This window comes from Chaetura pelagica, unplaced genomic scaffold (genome assembly GCF_000747805.2).
Source record: "Chaetura pelagica isolate M959 unplaced genomic scaffold, ChaPel_1.0 scaffold221, whole genome shotgun sequence".
NCBI lineage: Eukaryota > Metazoa > Chordata > Aves > Apodiformes > Apodidae > Chaetura > Chaetura pelagica.
In genome coordinates this window covers 354,430-372,925 of record NW_009952533.1, presented here as the reverse complement: position 1 = coordinate 372,925, position 18,496 = coordinate 354,430, and the positions used below count along the sequence as shown (strand labels likewise).

Genomic DNA, 18,496 nt, shown 5'->3' with positions numbered 1-18,496 from the left:
TTCCTGCATTCTCTGACAACATTCCTATTTCTCTCTTCTGAAGTCCAGGGTTGTAATCCTACTTATTTCTTTACTTCCAAACAGAATACTGATCTCTACCATCTTGTGGTAGAGATTGGCCTTCACATCCCCAAAAAGCCATTATTTGTTTGTTAAAACAAGGTCCAGCAGTACACCTCTCCTCTTAGGTCCCTCCATTACCTGTGTTAGAAAGTTATCTTCAGTGCTCTGCAAGAATCTTGTGGACCGAGTGTGTCTGGCTGCGTTGCCTTTCCAGCAAACACCAGTTCCCCATGAGGACCCAGGCCTGTGCTTGTGAGGCTATTTTCAGCTGTTTGTAGAAGGCCTCATCAACCTCCTCATCCTGATCAGGTGGCCTGCAGTAAATACCCAGAACAGTGTCCACCCATGTTAGCCTGCCCCTTAATGCTTGCCTGTAAGCTCTCAGGTGGTTCTTCATCCTCTCCTAGGCAGAACTTGACACATTCTAGGTGCTCTGTCATGTCAGGAGACACTCCACCACCCCGCCTTGCTGGCCGATCTCTCCTGAGCAGGACGCAACCATCCGTGGCAGCATTCCAGTCATTCGAGCTATCCCACCACGTCTCAGTATCTGCAATGAGATCATGGCCCTGCAACTGCACACAGATCTCCAGTTCTTCCTCTTGGTTCCCCACACTGCATGTGTTGTGTACAGGCATTGCAGAGAGGCAGTCAAGCATGCAGGTGTCCCTGGAGGAGATAACATAGTCATATACAGCCCCAAGGTGGTTGGCCCTCCGGGTCTTGTCTTTGGAGGCAGCTAAGGAGCATTTGCTGCAAGTTTGGTCAACCTCATTTATTCCCCAGGTGGATGTGTTGACATGAGCATTTCCATTTTGGACCCCACCCCTCAAATGCTTCAGTTTAAGCTTTTTCACTAAGCTGACCAGCCTGCTACCAAAGATGCACTTACCTGTTCCAGACAGGTGTATTCCGTCCCTCCCTAACAAGTTATAGTCATTGAAGATATCCCATTGTCATAAAACCCAAAAGCCGATATGCATTATACCTCTATTTCTGGCTACCTCCTTTCCTCCAGCTGGTAAGATGGTGGAAAAGATAACTTGAGCACCACATTTTTTCACCTGTATCTCTAGGGCTTTATAGTCCTCCTTAATTCTGCTGTTTGTAGTTTGCTGTGTCAGTCATGCCCACATGAAAGAGAACCAGGGGACAGCAGTCTGTACTTTGGCTCAGCTGTGGCTCCCTCTCAGTGCCTCTGATTGTAGCTCCCAGGAGGAGGCAGCAGCCTCTGGTGACTCTGCCAGCTCTGCAGATGGTTTGTCCGTGCCCCTTCACAGCAAGTCACCCCCTACAGGGGTTCCTCCTTTCTTTCTGCAGTGCCCACTGCGCTGCCACTGCAGTTACTTCTTCACAAGTTACACATTCCAAGGGTACACTGAGCAGTGTGGAGACTGCCTGGCAGATGTTTATTCCATTATCTTTCCACTTCAGGAGGGAGAGCCCAGCTAGTGGAAGGGTATAGTTCTATTTTTAATGAATACTAAATTATGTACATGTGTGCATTTATATTGTGTGTATGTGGCAAACCACAGGCATCTTTATTTCCTGAAAAAAAAACACAAAACAACCCAACCTGTATTTTTGAAAGTTTCTGCAGTAAAGAGGAGCAAATCCAGTCATGGGAGTCTTAATCTCAAAGCTGTGGCCAGCAGCTGCTTTGGTCCTGTCTGGAGTTCCCAGAGGCTGAAGGCTGCACAGCCAGGGCTAGTGCCTCAGCGTCGCCCAGCCAAGTGATGACAAAGGTGTGAATAAGCAAGGTCAGGTCATGTTTTGCCAGACTAGAGCAGAGTTGCCAAGCAGAGAGTAGCAAACGTTACTCATTGGGCTTGGCCATCATTGTTTAGAAATAGTGGAATATGTGATGTGTCTCCCAGCTAACTTGCTGCATCTGTTTGTAGGCGGCAGGATTTTCCCAATATGTCAAGGTACGGAAAAGCTGCTGGTGTATGAAATGATTAAGATGTTTTTTAAAAGCATTTCCAAAATTCTCCGCCTCCCAGGAGGAAGTGGTCTGCCATCCAGAAAGTGACCTGTTTGTAAATATGCCACGTAACAGTGGCATTAGAAAGGCTGAGGAAGGAAGGTGAAAGGAGAGGAAGAAAGTAAAAGTAAACAAAAAGTAATTCTCTTCTTCCTCATGGGTAGTATAAGCTTCACAAAAGAGCTGTAACTTTCATTACTGCCTACCTTAGCCTAGTTGTTGGAACAAAGTCATCAGAGCTGAAGAGACAGAAGGGTCTCCATGCACTCATGCACACGCAGGATGATCAGCCTTGGCCAGTCCAGCTACTTAAGGAAATGGGTAAAAAGAACATCTGCCTAAATGTCAGACTGCTGAAGAAGGCAGTATTAGGTTATGATGGCCCAAGGAATTAGAAGTGATTTAAAAGCAGTTGCCAAGTTGTTTTGCACAGGAATACTTATCCCTGTCTGCTGATGTTTATAATGCAGGCAGTCATGTGCACACTCCTTACATGGATGACAAATGCTTTTCAACTCTGGGCTTCTTTTCATACATGTTTACATCAGTCTTAAATAAAATAGGTAGAATGAAGACACTTTTCCCCTCCATTACTCATTGTCTGGAGTTGTCCAAGAGATTTTTTCCTTTTTTTAAAACAATATTTTTCTTACCTTTTTTCCAAAAGAGAACAAAGCAGTGTTGTAATAGTGATGACTTGGTTGGGCTCCAAGGGTAAACCTTTCCGGAAAGTCACCCTGGCATTGGAGGATTTACAGCTCCAGGTACCACATTTGCAGCAAGAGGCAGGGTTTTTAAAACTGCAGTTCAGAGCCTGCAGCCAAGCTCTGATCTCACTGATACAAACCAGGTGTGGCCCAGAGAGCTTCAGCACAGGGAGTCCTGAGTTACACATGGGAAAAAGAGACCAGATGGCAAAGTTCTGAGTTTTCCTTTTCTTCTTGCTTTAGGTATCATCTAGCAGCGATTCTGGACATCTCACAATTTCACTGCCAAAAATTACATTAACAGGCATCGATTTCTGGGGAACTGAGGAGAGAAAATGTTCTGTTTTACTCAAACTGCAGTTTCCTGTCTTCAGCAGGCCTCCAAGCAAACCATTTGGCTGAAGAGTGTTTTTTCTAGAAAAATAATCCCTGTATTACAGCATGCCTCCAGGTTGCTCCTGCTTTCCTTTTGTTCCCTCTTTTAATCTTTACAGTACTTAAACCTGGATACTGCTAAAGAGTTACAGGAGGAATGAAAACATTAAGTCACAAGCCATGGGGAGGCAGATCTGTGACTACCCTCTTCAAGCACGTCCTTTGACATATCTTGAAGACTGGTATTTCATCATTTACTTACTCCTCCTACACAGAAGTCTGCCATGTATTGTTAAAAAACAGAGCATGTTTTGAGCTGAGCTGGCCACTCATTCCCTAATAATTCCCTTCTGTGGAAATACTTCCCCATAGCATTTTAAATGTGCTATCATCACAGAGCTGCCTGTATACTCTTCTTCCTGCTGTAAAATGATATAAGCATTTTTTTTCATTCCCTACTAATTTGAAATCCGTGCATGACTGATGTGGAAAAGAGCCTGTTAAGTTGCACCATTGTACTCCTCTGCTCACCACAGCACATTTTAAAATCTGAGAAAAATATCTACTTTAAAAGAAAGACATTTTGAAAGTATGACCAGTGAGTGGGACATGATGATTAAACATGAAAGCACTTGGGTTTTAAAAAGTAGGAAAGGCTATAATCTGTGGGACAAAGTCATGGGCTGAGCATGAGAACACAAGCTGAACTTTTCAGTAAAAAAAAATAAGATCAGGATGGATGAATCAAGTGTCACTTTTCCAGTTGGGAGCAATGTTTTTTGATTAACATTAACAAATTGACTCAGATTACTGTGTATTTCCTACTATGAGTTGTTAGCTGGGTAGTACACTATGAGTTTATAGCCAACCAGTTGAACATTATCAGTATAGTCAGCCCACTGAATATTAAACCTTGTCTATTATTAACCAGGAAACACTCAGGCAGGAGTTTTGTCATGACTTTCACTGGAGAAGGGTTCTTCCCAATGGTGGCTTCTTGGCCAGTCAGTGGAAAAAGTTCTGTTACTTGAGCAAGATCACAGGCACATCTCTGCTGAAGCAAGCAGATTATTTGGAAGATGTCTTGATCCTGCATTCTTTAGTTCTGGTAATATTAACACAGGCAAATTAATCTTTTGCTTTCTTGTCTAGTCTGGAACTTCAGTGTGGGAAGTATTTATCTTGGTACTGCTAACTCTGAGTTTTTATGCAGGATATTTAACCATCTTTCATAATTCATTGTGTATCAGTATTCCACCAACAAACCACTTTCTGTGATTCATCCAGACAAATCTTCCTAATTGCAAACTGAATATCATCAGGGGTTTGTCATGCTTTATCAAAACATTAAATTTTGTACGTAGATTGAACATAGTTGTCTAACACTGACTCTATTTCAATATTCCCTCTCCACTAGGTGCTGTTCTAGATGAAAGCACTGGAAAGGTGTTGGTCGTACAAGACAGAAATAGGGTAAGTTTGTTATGGGTTTATAAAAGAGAGAAGTTAATTTAGATAAACCTAGTCTGTAATACAGAACAAAGACCTTTTTCTTCTCATTTCAGTCCAAAATTGCAATAATTAACTTACATGTGTCTTGGAACGTATCTATACACAGATTGCTGTATTGCATTTAAAGGGGAAAAAAGACAAAAAAAAGACTTCGGAAATCAGCAGCTTTGTTGTTAATTGTAACTGGTGATTGAATCAGCATAATTAAGTGTCCTTTCTGTTTTGAGTTTTCTGGTTTCTCCTGTAACTGACTTAAGAATCTCTGATCTTGTTTGGCTCCATGCAGACCTCTGGAAAACCCCAATGGCTCAAAGTAGATTCTGGGAGAAGGATTCTGATTTTGTGTGGTTTCAAAAATTCCAGACATTATCTGTGGCTTTAAATAAGCAATAATGTGGTTGGCCATGACCCTGAGACCACCTTTGTACAGCATGTGTAAAGATCATTAATTTCTCTACAAAATGAAGAGCTTGACCTGGCTACTGAGAGTGCCAAACCAGAGAGTGTTAGTGTGGTGGTGATGGTGGGTCGTGTGATGTGGCTCGAGTTAACCAAGTATCCATCACTGGTGATGTCTTCTAGCTTCTGTCAGGCTAACCTAGCTAGGTTTTAATGCAGCGAGTGCAGAAAGTTCACTAGGTTGTGTTGTCTGTACTATTCTGTTTAAAGTATACTTGGCTTCTATGAGGTATCCATTTGCAAGTTAAAACGTCTCTAGCACAGTAAGATTCACTGCAATTTTACTGTGAAAACAATCAAAACTCACACACACTACCTGAAGTACATTTAGATGCATCATCTTCATTTTACATAGTTAAAACTGAATCTCACTGGCTGCATTTTTCTGTGTCTCCTGAAAGAGATTTCTTCTCAGCACCCAAAACATGACTTCAGCTCATTGGTAGCTACAATATGACCTTCAGTGAAAGGCTGCTTTCATAGGCAGCTTCAGTCGTGCAACATGTTGCATTTGTAACTCCAGTTCAGAGGAAAAGGAACACCCTTTCCTTGCTTCCTGTAAAGTATTAATTTTATGTTGTTACTTACCTAAGGACTTCTCTGCAGTAGGACCTCCAGGCCTTCATTCAGTAATTACCAATTAAAGCATAAATCCAGCATGCAAGCTATAGGCTGCAAACGTGGTTCCAGTTCTAGCCAGTCTGAAGGAACAGAACAGCACACTGTAAACTTTCAAAAGGTTACCTTGATTTTTCCTTTATGCACACATCAATTATAAAACCTGCATGTTTACCTTTTAGTAGATCTCTTAAACAGGTGTCAAAGAGTAAAATCGGAAATTGCACATTTTGGATATTTAGAAGGAAATAGTCATTTCCCAAGCCCAGGAGGTGTAAGGTTTAACTTCCTAATCCTGTGGTTTTGTTAAAGCTTACCCACAGTGTTCTTAAGCACAGATCTTTCTATCCAGTTTTACAGTGAGACATCAGATGGTCTCTATTCAGGTGCTAGGTCCAATTCCATACTCTCCAGGCTTGAGCTCCTCAGCCTCTGGTCCCAAACACAGGAGGACCAGCCTGGGACCACCCTTTCCTCCAGGTCCTTCTGAAAAGTGAAATGGGCATATTCCAGGTCAACTAGTTCAGCTTACCTTTCCAGAGCAAAGCTGACACCTGGCACAGCAAGTCAAGAAGGTGAAAGGAAAAAAGTTGTTTCTTACTTCCCTCTTTACAGCTCTCTTTTATTGAATGGATAAAATTAAGAATAACAATTTAAATATATAAATACCCATACATTTCTTACTCAGTGGACAAATGAAGAGTGCAGCAAATTGCCTCAGACAGTGTTTGTTTCCCACTGTCAGTGCTACCACCCCTTTCTTATCCCCTTCCCCATGAAATGACCAGTTTCCCTGAAATGGTAACTTTTAATGCAAATTATGTTTCTCAAAGCTTAAAAAAAACCCCAACCCTTTAAACAGCTACTGGAATTTTAAGAGCTGTTTGGGTTTCGTGATGAAAGGACAATTCCACAGCACACAAAGAAAGATTTCCAGGAACCAAAAGCAAATCTGAATGCCAATAGACAAATATATGTATTTTCCATCTCCGCTATTTTTTAATGTATTACTTTATATTCCTGTCCAAGCCCTCTAAGAGTGCCCAGAAAAGAACATTTTCCAATGTAGTCAGTGAAGTTTCAAATCACTGGAAAGTACACAACTTCCCTCTCTAAGCTTCATATACAAGAAAAGCTACCTCTTTTTGTTTTTTCCAGAGTATACCTTTTTACCACGTTAATTTCTAGCTGAGGGTTACCTTCTTCTTACATAACTTAATAAGGAAAGAAATAAAAAGAATGGTATGTAGATGAAAAGGTAAAGCCTACATTATGCATTTAAGTGGTGTTGCAACTGGGACTCCTTTACCTGTATCAGTAACAACACTGAGTCTGCACTTCACATTCTGTTTTTAAGAACTGAATTTTATTGCAATTCAATACATGCTTCTATATAAAAATCACACTCAGGTTTTGTATTCCATGAAAACAAATGACAAGTTACACTAAATGGTTATTACAGACACACAAAGTCATCTTAAAGCCAGTGCAGTATAGAACAGTACTACAATCATAATACCTGTTTGTAAGATTAAATATATATACATTTTTAAGCCCAAACCATGGAAGTGGAATACATTAGTGATTAAATATAAGATTATATAGTCTATAGCAGCTTTTTTTAATATTCAACTACTCTAGTTATTTAGCAGCAACATTGTCTAATGACTGTTAGACAGTTTGTATTTTCAATCAGTAGATGTTTTGTTCCACCATCTCATACAGACTGTAGATGTCTCTGATCATCACATTAGCAAGAACAAAGAAGTTCCTACTTAAAGCCATACTGATGTTTGTAAAGATAATTACAATACTGCAGCAAAAGAAAGTCACTTGTTAGTTGCCTCCTTCATATTAGGGAGTACAGCAGAGGCTGTGTACTTCATTAATATTTTTTCCCTCCAATACAGACTCTAAACGCGTGGAAGTTTCCAGGCGGTCTGTCTAATCCAGGCGAAGACATTGGTGAGTCCTACCTAGGGTAACAGCTCACATACCAACAGAATTACAAAGACATGAACAGTACTGAAATGCATCGTGACCCACATCGCTCCTATGACGATTTGTTTCTTTGAATTAATGGTGAATTGGTGAAGTGACATGACCCCGTGACCGTTATGGCAATGCAGTAACATTATGTTCAGAGAAGCTTTGTATTTGTTAGTTACCCTTTTCCACAATTTCTTTTAAATGAGTGCTTGAAGCCAGATTATTTTTTGTAGGCTTGTTGGATGCGCTGTAATAGGAGCCAAAAGTGCAGAGGATTAAGGTAATCAGTATATAACCCAAATAAAACTGAAACAGCCAGCTCACACTGGAATCCAGGGCAGTGAGCTCAATGAAGTCTTGAGCAAGAATTTCCAACTCTCCATTTTTATGTGCAGAACAGAAATAAATACACTTGCTTGCTTCCACCCTTGCTCATTTCATTTGTTTAGACTAAGAGCTCTTTGGCACAGGAGCAGCCTTAAGTGCAGTGCCCAAGTCTTGTGGGCATCTACTTTCAACCACGGACACAAAGCACTTCTGTAATAAAAATCAACCCAGATTTGAGGAGATCTGTCAGCTCTGCCCAGCCTAGCACAGGCAATGGTGAACACTGCTGCAGTTACATTCAGAGGGGAATGAACAAGGGTGTTCGTGAAGAGACAGAAAATTCTGCTTTTTCTCCTTGTACCTCAGCCCTTAAAACTATGATCCACAGACTGGCTAATGCTGAAGCGAGGCTGCACTTACTGGGCAGCTCTTGCTTGCAACAGTTCCATTTGCTCACATCAGTTCAACCCCACATCAGTATTCAGGTATGAATATATTCTTCCAGTAACTCCAAAACTAAGAACTCAAAAATGTTGCCCAGAGCAATGCCGCAGCTCTGGGAAACTGGGTATCGAGCCCAGGTTTCCTGGCTGTTTTATGCCTTAGAAATACCTGCTATTTTTAGCAGTCTTCCTACAATGGTGTGTGGAGGGCTTCTGTTCCAGTTCATTATTCCAATATACGGAGAAGGTTTCTAGTCAGCGCGATATGGCCGAGTTGTAGTTCTTGTAACTCATTAATCAAATTTTACAACTTTTTATCAAACATGGTGGTAGGAATAAAAATAATTTGCTTAACAATGCAAACATATGACTGTGAAATGGATTAATGTTTTGGGAAGAATCCCAAACACCATGTTTTTTGTCTAGCCAAGCTCCCTCCCTTTCACTTCTAGGAGATACCAGAGGGATTTTTATACTGAGGGAAAAAAATAACCAGCACTGGCAACAGCTTTCCCAGAGGAACACTGAGTGTGACCATCCCTTAAGTAACAGATGAGGTTATGGCAGGAGCCTGGATGTAGGTATTGAGAAACATGGGGGAGGAAACAAGTTTCCTGCAGCCCCCTCTCCTGCCACTGCTAAACTATGTAGTAATAAAAGTTAAGATTCTCTGCATCACATCTTAATGTTACAATAAAATATAAATTAGTGAAGCACAAAATATAATAGAACTTAATTTTACTTTTTTATCCTTACATCAAACCTTATAAACTCACATTCAAGAGATTAAATTTCAAATTACAATTACAAATTGCAATTACAATGCTTGAAGATCCTGTGATTATATGAAGTGGTAAAATATATGGCTGCCTACTTTAATGAGTACAAATTGACTTGGACGAGTAATATAAATAGTTTCCTAATGCAAATTAAGCAAAGTGCACACAGTTTTGTATTTGAGTTTTTCTGAAACCCAGGCCCTAGTGTTTCTTCTAGTTTAACTACCATTATATATATTTTTTTTATATGTATATACATATTTAAATAAAAGGGAAACAGAAAAAGGCACTTTATCTAAAAGCAAAAGCTCAAAGCTTAAATTAAATCCCTAGTTATTTCATTTTTCTTACCGTAGCCTGCCTCAGCATTCCTCATTATCTCAGCTTACCTTCTTTGACCACTTTTGTGTAATACAGCCCCTTGCCTAACAACAAAACCACCTGCCACAGGAGTCTGCTTCTCAACCACTAGTTTAACCCAGAGGACTGCAAAGGCCTCTCTAATGCAGTTTCTCCAAGGGTCAGTAATGGCAAGTGAGCGTCTTCCCCCAAGTACTTCTTCCCCATATACCTTTCAACAAATTAATACTATAATAAAGTCACAAAACACCATGTATTAACAGGTCTCCAGTCCCACAAAGACCTCTATGTCCTTGGTGTAAACTTTATACAGCTTGTTCCATTGCAAAATGGAGGCTGAGCTGAGGCATAAATATGTGCAGAATCTGGGCGATTAACATACAGCTGTTTGGCTTCTGCTGGGTAAATATTATATATATATATATACATACATATATATATATATGTCTACTCACTGTATGTCCTGAAATTATTTCCAACACTTGAAACTACCCTTAAAACATCTCTTTTGTACACCTCTGATACATCAAGATGCAGGCTTCCATAGGAAGGCATATCTCTACCAGGTCTTGTAAAACACATTTTGCTTTTGGGATTAAGCCAACACATGCATTTCTTACCGAAAATGAACTAATTGCAAAACTGCTGTAAGCATTTACCACTCAAACATGACATAACTATGAGTTGACAGATTTGGAAGAAACTCATATTTTACCAACCAGTAGTTACTTGCCAGTAGTAGGCAAGCAGGATTTGACTTGACTACAATGAAACTGTGGAATTTAGGGAAACAAAGGAGAGTATGAAAAATCTTATTTGGGCTCTTCAATTTAAGTTACTATTCAAGTGGAAGTCCTTCTGTTTTGAAGAGTACTGGATAGATGGGTAACTGCCTGGCTGTAATTGCAGTACACAGACTTCTAGGCCCTTGAAATTACAGCTACTTTTGTAATGAGGAACATGAACACTTCTACCACTTTGCTGATGTACACAAGATGTACACCTGCAGCATGGATGTGCAGCATGTTTTCTGCAAGGACAGGCTACGAGCTACATTGGTTTTATGGCATATTTACAATGTCTGTCACTAGACACTTAAGATAATCCAAAAATTTGGAAAAGGACTTGGTGCTAACTTTCACTTCCTGCAAACAATAGTTTTGCCCATTTTGTTGCACCTTTTGGCAAAGTGCAGTGAAACTCAGCAATCTGATCAAGTGATCTGCCGTACGTGCAGGTGTTCAGCTGCACAGGGTCTGAACCTGGAACTAGGCAAAGGCAAGGAGAGGGACAGGGGCTAAAACTCAACGGACTGAAAAGAGGGTGCAGCACTGTCTTGGGTTAAGACATCAGTGGAGCCAGTGTCCATCAGAATGTTTGCTTCAGAACCACATCTTGTACAGTATTATCAAAGATTCGTAGGATATAGCCATTAGTTTTGTTCAGGGACAAACTAGCTTGTCCTCGTGTCAAAACAAACGGGCTTAGAAGCAGAACACAGAACACAGAGTTAGAAATTTCCTGTGATCAAAAGGTTTAGAGTGTTAAGCCATTCTTCTACGTATTTTAAGGAGTGCTCTTTTCACCTAGGAGACACAGCAGTTCGAGAGGTTTTCGAAGAGACTGGCATTAAGTCACAATTCAAGTCCATCCTAAGCATCCGACAGCAGCACAAGCACCCTGAAGCCTTTGGAAAGTCAGATATGTACATCATCTGTCGTCTGGAGCCCTCCTCCTTCAACATCAACTTCTGCCAGCAGGAGTGCCTGAGGTGTGAATGGATGGACCTCGATGAGCTTGCTAGGACAAAAGACACTACTCCCATCACCAGCAACGTAGCAAAACTCTTGCTTTATGGATACCGGGAAGGGTTTGATAAGATTGATATAACCATGAGAGAGTTCCCAGCTGTCTACACAGGCCTGTTCTACAAACTATACCACAGGGAGCTGCCTGAGTCCTATAGAAAGATTACATGATAGCAATACATTTCACATTTTGTTATATTAATAATTTAGAATTGTTACTGTAGTGTTATTTAGACAATATTAAAATTATCTGTGGACTTATTTTTAGGTAATTATTAGAAAGTAATTATTTATTCTCTAATAAGCTATAGAGATATAAATTATTTCTAAAGGTAAATAATTGCTTTAAGTGTGCATCAGATATGTTTTCCTTTACTCTGTAAAGCAAACATAAGGTAAATAAAATAGCTCTACGTAGGTATCTAACAGAAAATAGAAGTGTTATTGATCCTGAAAATACATTTTCCAAATAATTTTACCTCCACACACACTGGCACAATAGCTTTAAAAACAATATAACGATAGTATCAAACATTCATGTTTTCATCTGGTATTTGCAAAAGTAGTTAATATCAGCAAATTACTGCTTATATTTTTTCTACTTCAGCGATGCGTAGGAAACTTGACGTCTTTAGTGCAGTGTGGCAGATGTGCTCAGAATCCACCATGGAAATCAACTTTTAGCAGACATGGGAAGAAAAAGGATAGCTTTCTGTCCAGGTCCAGTTTTTGGTCCAGGTTTGTATTGTCCAGTTCTTTTCAGTGCCACATACCAATCCGAGTACTTCCGTGACCGGTAAGTGTTATAGTTATTAGATTCCAAACGCTCAAAAAAGAAACATTCTTCTGTTGCACATTTCTAAAAGGGAAAAAGAAAAGGATTCTTCATATTCCATCACAACAAATCAATTATTCAGATTCATCAAAGTGACTTACCAAGAACGTAAGTTAGCAATACGTTTGGTTTTAAGAAATTCACATGACATGTTTAATGTTTAAAGAAAGAGTTATTGTTAAAGTAGAGATTTAACTATGAGTCAGTTACTGTCTTTAACACAGACCAAGCAGATTCTAGTTTGTTTTCACTTTGTTCTGATCTGAAACTCAGTCAAACAAATGAAGAACCCTGCCCCTGGGCACTTACTGATAGATCCTGACTTCCAAGTTCAGCAGTTTGGCCATCTCAGGGTGTGAGAGAAAAGGGAGTACTTCCCTGGCCTTCCTCCTTTGCCTGTCCTTTTCTCATTTGGAGATTTAGCTTTCCTAAAGCTAGTTCCAGTCTGTATTCACAGCACCCTGAAACAGTGGCAAGCCTGCCTCTGGTCAAGATTTTTTTAAATTCAAAACTTTTAAGATATTTTGAAGAGATCAGACATATTCCACACAGAAAACACATGCTCTACTAGTGTTTGGAAGTACATCTATGAAATTATTCTGCTTCTGGAAGTCTTCAAAAGCAATTCCACCTACATGGAATTAACACACCTTCACACCTACACAGACAGTTCTTCACACAACAGGTGAAAGTTGAGCTGTGGAGCTCCTTGCCACAGGAAGTTATTACTTCCCTCAGCTTACATGGATTCAAGTCACTTTTAGACAAGTTCATGGAAATTCACTGAAATTTACTAAATAGCTAAAAACCATTCTTGGCTGAGAAGACCCCAAAGCTGAGATGTAATCATAGAATCATTAAGGTTGGAAGGGACCTTAAAGATCATCAAGTTCCAAACCCCCTGCCATGAGCAGGGAACCCTACCACTAGATCAGGCTTCACAAAAGCTCGTCCAACCTGGCCTTTATTATTACTGGTTAGAGGCTGGAAGACCAATACGAGGGAATTACTATGTAGGCTTTGTCATCACCATCAAACAGAAGACACCCAGCTGCACACACAGCCCTCAGAAAGTGTGCCTGACATTAATGAACACAGTGTGATACATTTTCTTCCACACTGAAGAAACCACCACTCCCTCAAGGTGACCAGACTGAAGAGAGAGTCTTCATTTTCCAATGATCCAATTCCTGTCAATAAGACCATGTAAGGCAGGCATTATCTGTTGCAAGACTTTAACCTATACATTTTCCTGAAGAGTTACTATTGCCTGGAGGACTCAAAACCAAGCTAACTGAACTATGACTAGGATTTATAGCTGTTCATAGTCATCAAGAATCAGGAACATTTATTCACTTTGTGAAATCTACCACCACATGGATCCTCTGTATCAAAAACATTAGAGGACATCAAACAGCTTCAAGAAAGAAGGCACTTTCTTTGCATGTACATCATCTGTCAGTCCATCAATTCAGTCATACTTGGCCAGAAAATTCTGGGGAACACCAGAAGAAAAGCTAGTTATTAAAAAGAAAGCACGTAAATTCCTGGAGAGGAGATGGGAAATGTGAAGTGATTCTCTACACAAGCAAGTTACTACTCTTTGTAGCAATCTTCTATTAATATTCATGAATATATAAAGTATCCTACTAGAAATAAAAAGTGAGCTTGGAACAACTGGACTTCATACAGTATGCACGAAAACACACAAGAGCAGAGTAACTGCCAAGTTTCTGTAGCTACAAGCAATTAAATCATTTGAATGTGGTCTGGCATAAAGTCATCTGTCTCCAAACATATGTCTTGAAATAGAAGGTTATTTCCTCTAACCATTTTCAGAAACAAATTCTGGATTCTAAGGAAAGGAACTTTGAAAACCCATAAGCAATTGCTCATTTCCATAACTTGTATTTTTACACTTCAAATAGCAGGAATCAAATAAAAAAAATCCATATTATTTGCATTTTAAATAAACTTTCTCAAGATAAATAATGTTTTAATGCCTTTCAGTCCAGCAATGTGAAACAGATGCATTCATCACCTCAAGCCACAGATCCACACCTGAAATGGATTAAAGCAGCCTTAAGAGGGCACAGAAATGGCATAAAGAAGCATTTAACAACAAAAACAAACTTTAAGCAGAGTTTAGATAAGTTCACTACAATGGCCCAAGCTGGACATTCTGGAAAAGAGGCCACTGCAGCCCACTCACCCTTGCCTTCACCTCCTGCCTGAAGCAGTGGCATCTCTGGAAGCACCTTTTATCTCTCAGGTTTAAAAAGTAACTTAGATTAAAATCCTCAAACAGGTTTTCAGGCAACTTATGAGTGTTATAAAATATAAAAAAGGCGTGCAAAAAGAAAAAGATAGAGAAAAATAATAAAGTGTTGGGTTTTTTAACATTCATAAAGGGATTTTGAAAGGTGTCGTGCAATTCACTCTGGACACTCATGTTCATGTTCCTCCACACAGGATACATGATGCCAGTGCTCTCCTATAGTATGTTGCCAGTGTAAGTATTTTTACACACAAGTGAACAGTTCAGTGACAGATGATAGTTCAGGCTTCATGAACTAGGCAGTCCTTAACATCTGCCAAAGGTGACAAAGCCAAACTGCTGTGCAGCAGAATCAGGATACTGGCCACCACATTGTGAACTTCAGCCCCTGGAAAAACCCTGGATATCAACGTTGGTTTTAAACACACTTAGATCTAGGCTGCATTTGACATGGTGATCTGGCAGTGCAAGCTTTCACAGCACATCATGAAATACCTGAACTCTACAGCCCTTCACTAAAGGATCAAGGAAGGGAAAACACTTGTGGCAGCAGAGGGGAGGCAGTGCCACTCAGCACCTGCCCTGCCAACAGGCAGGATTTAGCCTGCTGCCAAGCACAACCTCCATCCAGGAGGAGTCTGCACAGCTCAATAAAATGCTGAGTGACAGAGTTTTTAATGTTAGGAATGTTGGTCGTGGCTGTGCTTGTACTACAGTCTGCTGTGTGCTCACAGCAGCAAAACCGCAAGGACCACCAAAATCCTCAAGAGGATTCAGCCAGGGCAGATGAATTGACTGAATAAGGCAGCAACTTCATGCCACAAACTCTTCCTCCCTTCTTTCTGCAGCTAAACGCCCCCCCGTGATTGACTTTTCAATGCAAACTGCATCTGCCTTAGCACCTCATTATGCCAATTCAAGTTCAGACATTTTGAACTCAGATGAGGAATTAAAACTCTTCAAGTTGTTAATTCTCAAAACTGAAACCAGAGGGTTAACCTGTAACTACCACAACAGATAAGACTATGACCTGGGAAAGGTGATGATCATATTTAATCTTTTCTAACAAGGAAAAGGCCAGGAAATGAAGGTTAATCACAAATATTCTTGTACCACAATTTTCATCCCTAACATCAAAAAAGAACTTCTCTTCAAGCCAAGTCCTTCTGTCTGGCAAAACCTGTCCAGCCACAGCAACAAAAGCATGACAGACAGAATAAGCAGGTCATATGATTAAATGACAAATTATTTGTCACTAAATGTAGAAGTTAGTCAAAACTGTAATTCTTTCTTTCATGGGAATTTTTGAGAAATTTATGAATGAAATGAACACATTTAATTCCATAAAGTGAAACTATGTCATATTTTAATTAAATGAAAGCAGAAAATCAAAATTATTCCTATCAAAAGTAAAATGTTTCAATTTTTTCCATTAAAAATCTGATGGAATAGTTTCATTTCTGCACAACTATTTTCAGATAAAACAACATTTTCCACGGGGAGGTTTGCATTAATAAATCAGCCATTTCCTCCAGTGACTGAACTGGTGAAGACTGCTTCTCCCCCACAGCAACTGAGTCTGTTAGTAAACAGAACATGAAGCTGTTAAATTAAAAGCCACATCAACCAGCTTTCAAGACAAGAATGCAGCCCCTGCACCATCACACAAACCACCAGTGTAAGCAGTGACAATCCTGGCTACACAACAAATCATTTGGCAAAAACCAACTCAGAACAAACCATGAAGAGATGTCTCAAAAAAGTAATTACGAAAACATCCAACAAGGGCTGAATAATGATTTGTGAAAGTAGTTTTTAAAATGTTGATACCTTTATAAAACAAGGACACTATGCATATTGATCCTTGACATTGCAAAGGAAAGAATAAGAAACAAAACATGTTAAAAAGGACAGAACAGTAACTAGTGGATAAGAGAACTAAATAGGTGTTTAAAAATTAGTTTCACAGCATTTTAAAAGACATAAAGGTTTCAGCAAATAGAAATTCATGTGCACTGATGAGATCACTTCACCACAAAGATTTCCAGCATACGCTCTTTCAAAGCTCTCACTGAAATGCAACACTGCTCAAACTGAAAAATAAATGCTGGCAAGTATTAGGAACAGTTTAATAAATGTATTTATAGGCAGAAAACAGTAGAGGCACAACTTGCCACAGACTATTGGAAGTCATCATACAGAAATCCTCATGGAAAAAACATTGCCCATGCTGCAGAAAAAGATCATGAAGTTGCAGAAGAATTCATTAGGCTGGGTGAAGTACAAAATCTTACAAGTTGAGAGTTTTCACCTATGAATGGCAAAAATTAAGAGCTGTAGGAAGCAGCATTTGCAGTAAACACGATTCAAGTCATACCCAGTTCCAGAAACAAAACAAAATAAATGTTTTATAAGCTCAAGTGAGAAGCACAAAGTGACCCAACTCTACCAGACTGTGAGAATAATTCCAAGTGAACATCAAATACTTTAGAAGTACATCCCCTTACAAAAACTCTGCAGATAAAACTGCTGCATACAGCTGCAAGGGAAGCACACTCTACAACCAGAACCCACCACACAACAGCAAGCTGGAAATCCCAAATAGAAACACACTCCAGTGTTTATAATTTTACAAACGGTGCTAAACAGCCTATTTTCACCAGTCCCTCTCACTCAGGGTAAGGAGGGCAATTTGAACAGGAAGCCAAATGCCACCACACCAGCACCACAGGAAATTCCCAATTATCCTTAATTCAAGAATAGCACAGTGGATTACTCCTCACATTTTCTTCAACTGAGCTGTCACACAACATCCAAGTAAATAATGCTGTAACTTGAAACAGGTTCTTTATTCCTATTGCCTATTCACAGGCATCAACAAAATGGGCTTCCTGGAGGCAGAGAGGCACAGTGCTGAGGAGCACACCAGGGATGCCTGCTCGTACAGGGCTGCCCAAGGGGTTTGTTTGCCTTCACACTCATTTCACTTAGGCAGAACCGAGGGGAATCAGAAGCAATTGCCACAACCCTTGGCACAGGTCTTTCATTAACTGCAGTTCAGCTGGGGTTAGGAATTCACTTTACCACTAACAACTGTTACTGGTGGGGATTTGCACAGAAGCTGAATAGGGCTGTGTTCAAGATCCTGAAGCATCAGGGATTACTTCAAGCTAAAATTCTAGGAGGATGCCCTACAGTGGTACTTCACAAGAGCTGAAAGTTTGTCTGCGCTGAAGGTTACAAATATGGATAAGAAATGTACAGGGCCTGCATCTCATAAGCAAAATGAATGTAACTGCAGCTCTTAAAGCACTACCTATAATCCAGCTCTAAGAGACCTTACTACCTTTCACAGCCTACTGATCATATTTGCTTAAAAAAACATTCTTAAAAATTAAGCTGATATCAATAAAATGCATGGAGTTTAAAACAAGTTCATTAGAGACTCATTTAATTTACCAACACTTAAGAGCTTTTCTTATTTGTTTTATCATCACATTTTCAAAAATGTTTTTCTTGCCAGTTTTCTTGTTTGGAATTACACATGACCAAAAATCTTGATTGTTTACAAGGCAGAAAATGACAAAACAATATATACAGATTACTATCAGAACAGAAAAGTCAGGATTTTAACAAGAAAGCTTTACTTTCTACTTTAAAAGGGTCTCTACCATCACTGTACGTGAAAGTATGTGAAAGAGAAAAAAATTACTTGTGGGGAGGGGGGAAAGTAGAGAGATTTCATTCTTCATTTGTTCCTACAGTTTCCTTCTATATATTATCACTAAGATTTTTCTCTCTCAGGCCACTCCAGTTAAATTTTGCAGCTTCTAGGTGAGGGCAGACATACCCATCACTTCCTAGTTAATAGTTCAATTAATAAATTAATGACAGAAGTAGTGCAGAGCTAATTTCTCCTGGACAAATCACACACAGAGAAGTTGTCTAAGTCCTGCTGA

The 18,496-nt window shown here is 39.7% G+C and overlaps 2 protein-coding genes across 2 annotated transcripts in view; one reads left to right on the top strand and one right to left on the bottom strand.

The window, feature by feature from the left end:
* The window catches only part of NUDT6 (nudix (nucleoside diphosphate linked moiety X)-type motif 6), a 16,083-nt gene extending 4,262 nt beyond the window's left edge, over positions 1 to 11,821 (top strand). The window contains exons 3-5 of the mRNA XM_010008973.1: positions 4,547 to 4,602; positions 7,629 to 7,683; positions 11,207 to 11,821. Of these exons, the coding sequence (XP_010007275.1) occupies positions 4,547 to 4,602; positions 7,629 to 7,683; positions 11,207 to 11,595 (500 nt within the window). The 3' untranslated portion in view covers positions 11,596 to 11,821. The remainder of the gene's footprint in view (positions 1 to 4,546; positions 4,603 to 7,628; positions 7,684 to 11,206) is intronic.
* Positions 11,822 to 12,097: 276 nt separating this feature from the next.
* The window catches only part of FGF2 (fibroblast growth factor 2 (basic)), a 30,131-nt gene continuing 23,732 nt past the window's right edge, over positions 12,098 to 18,496 (bottom strand). The window contains exon 3 of the mRNA XM_010008972.1: positions 12,098 to 12,283. Coding sequence (XP_010007274.1) covers positions 12,098 to 12,283 — 186 coding nt within the window. The remainder of the gene's footprint in view (positions 12,284 to 18,496) is intronic.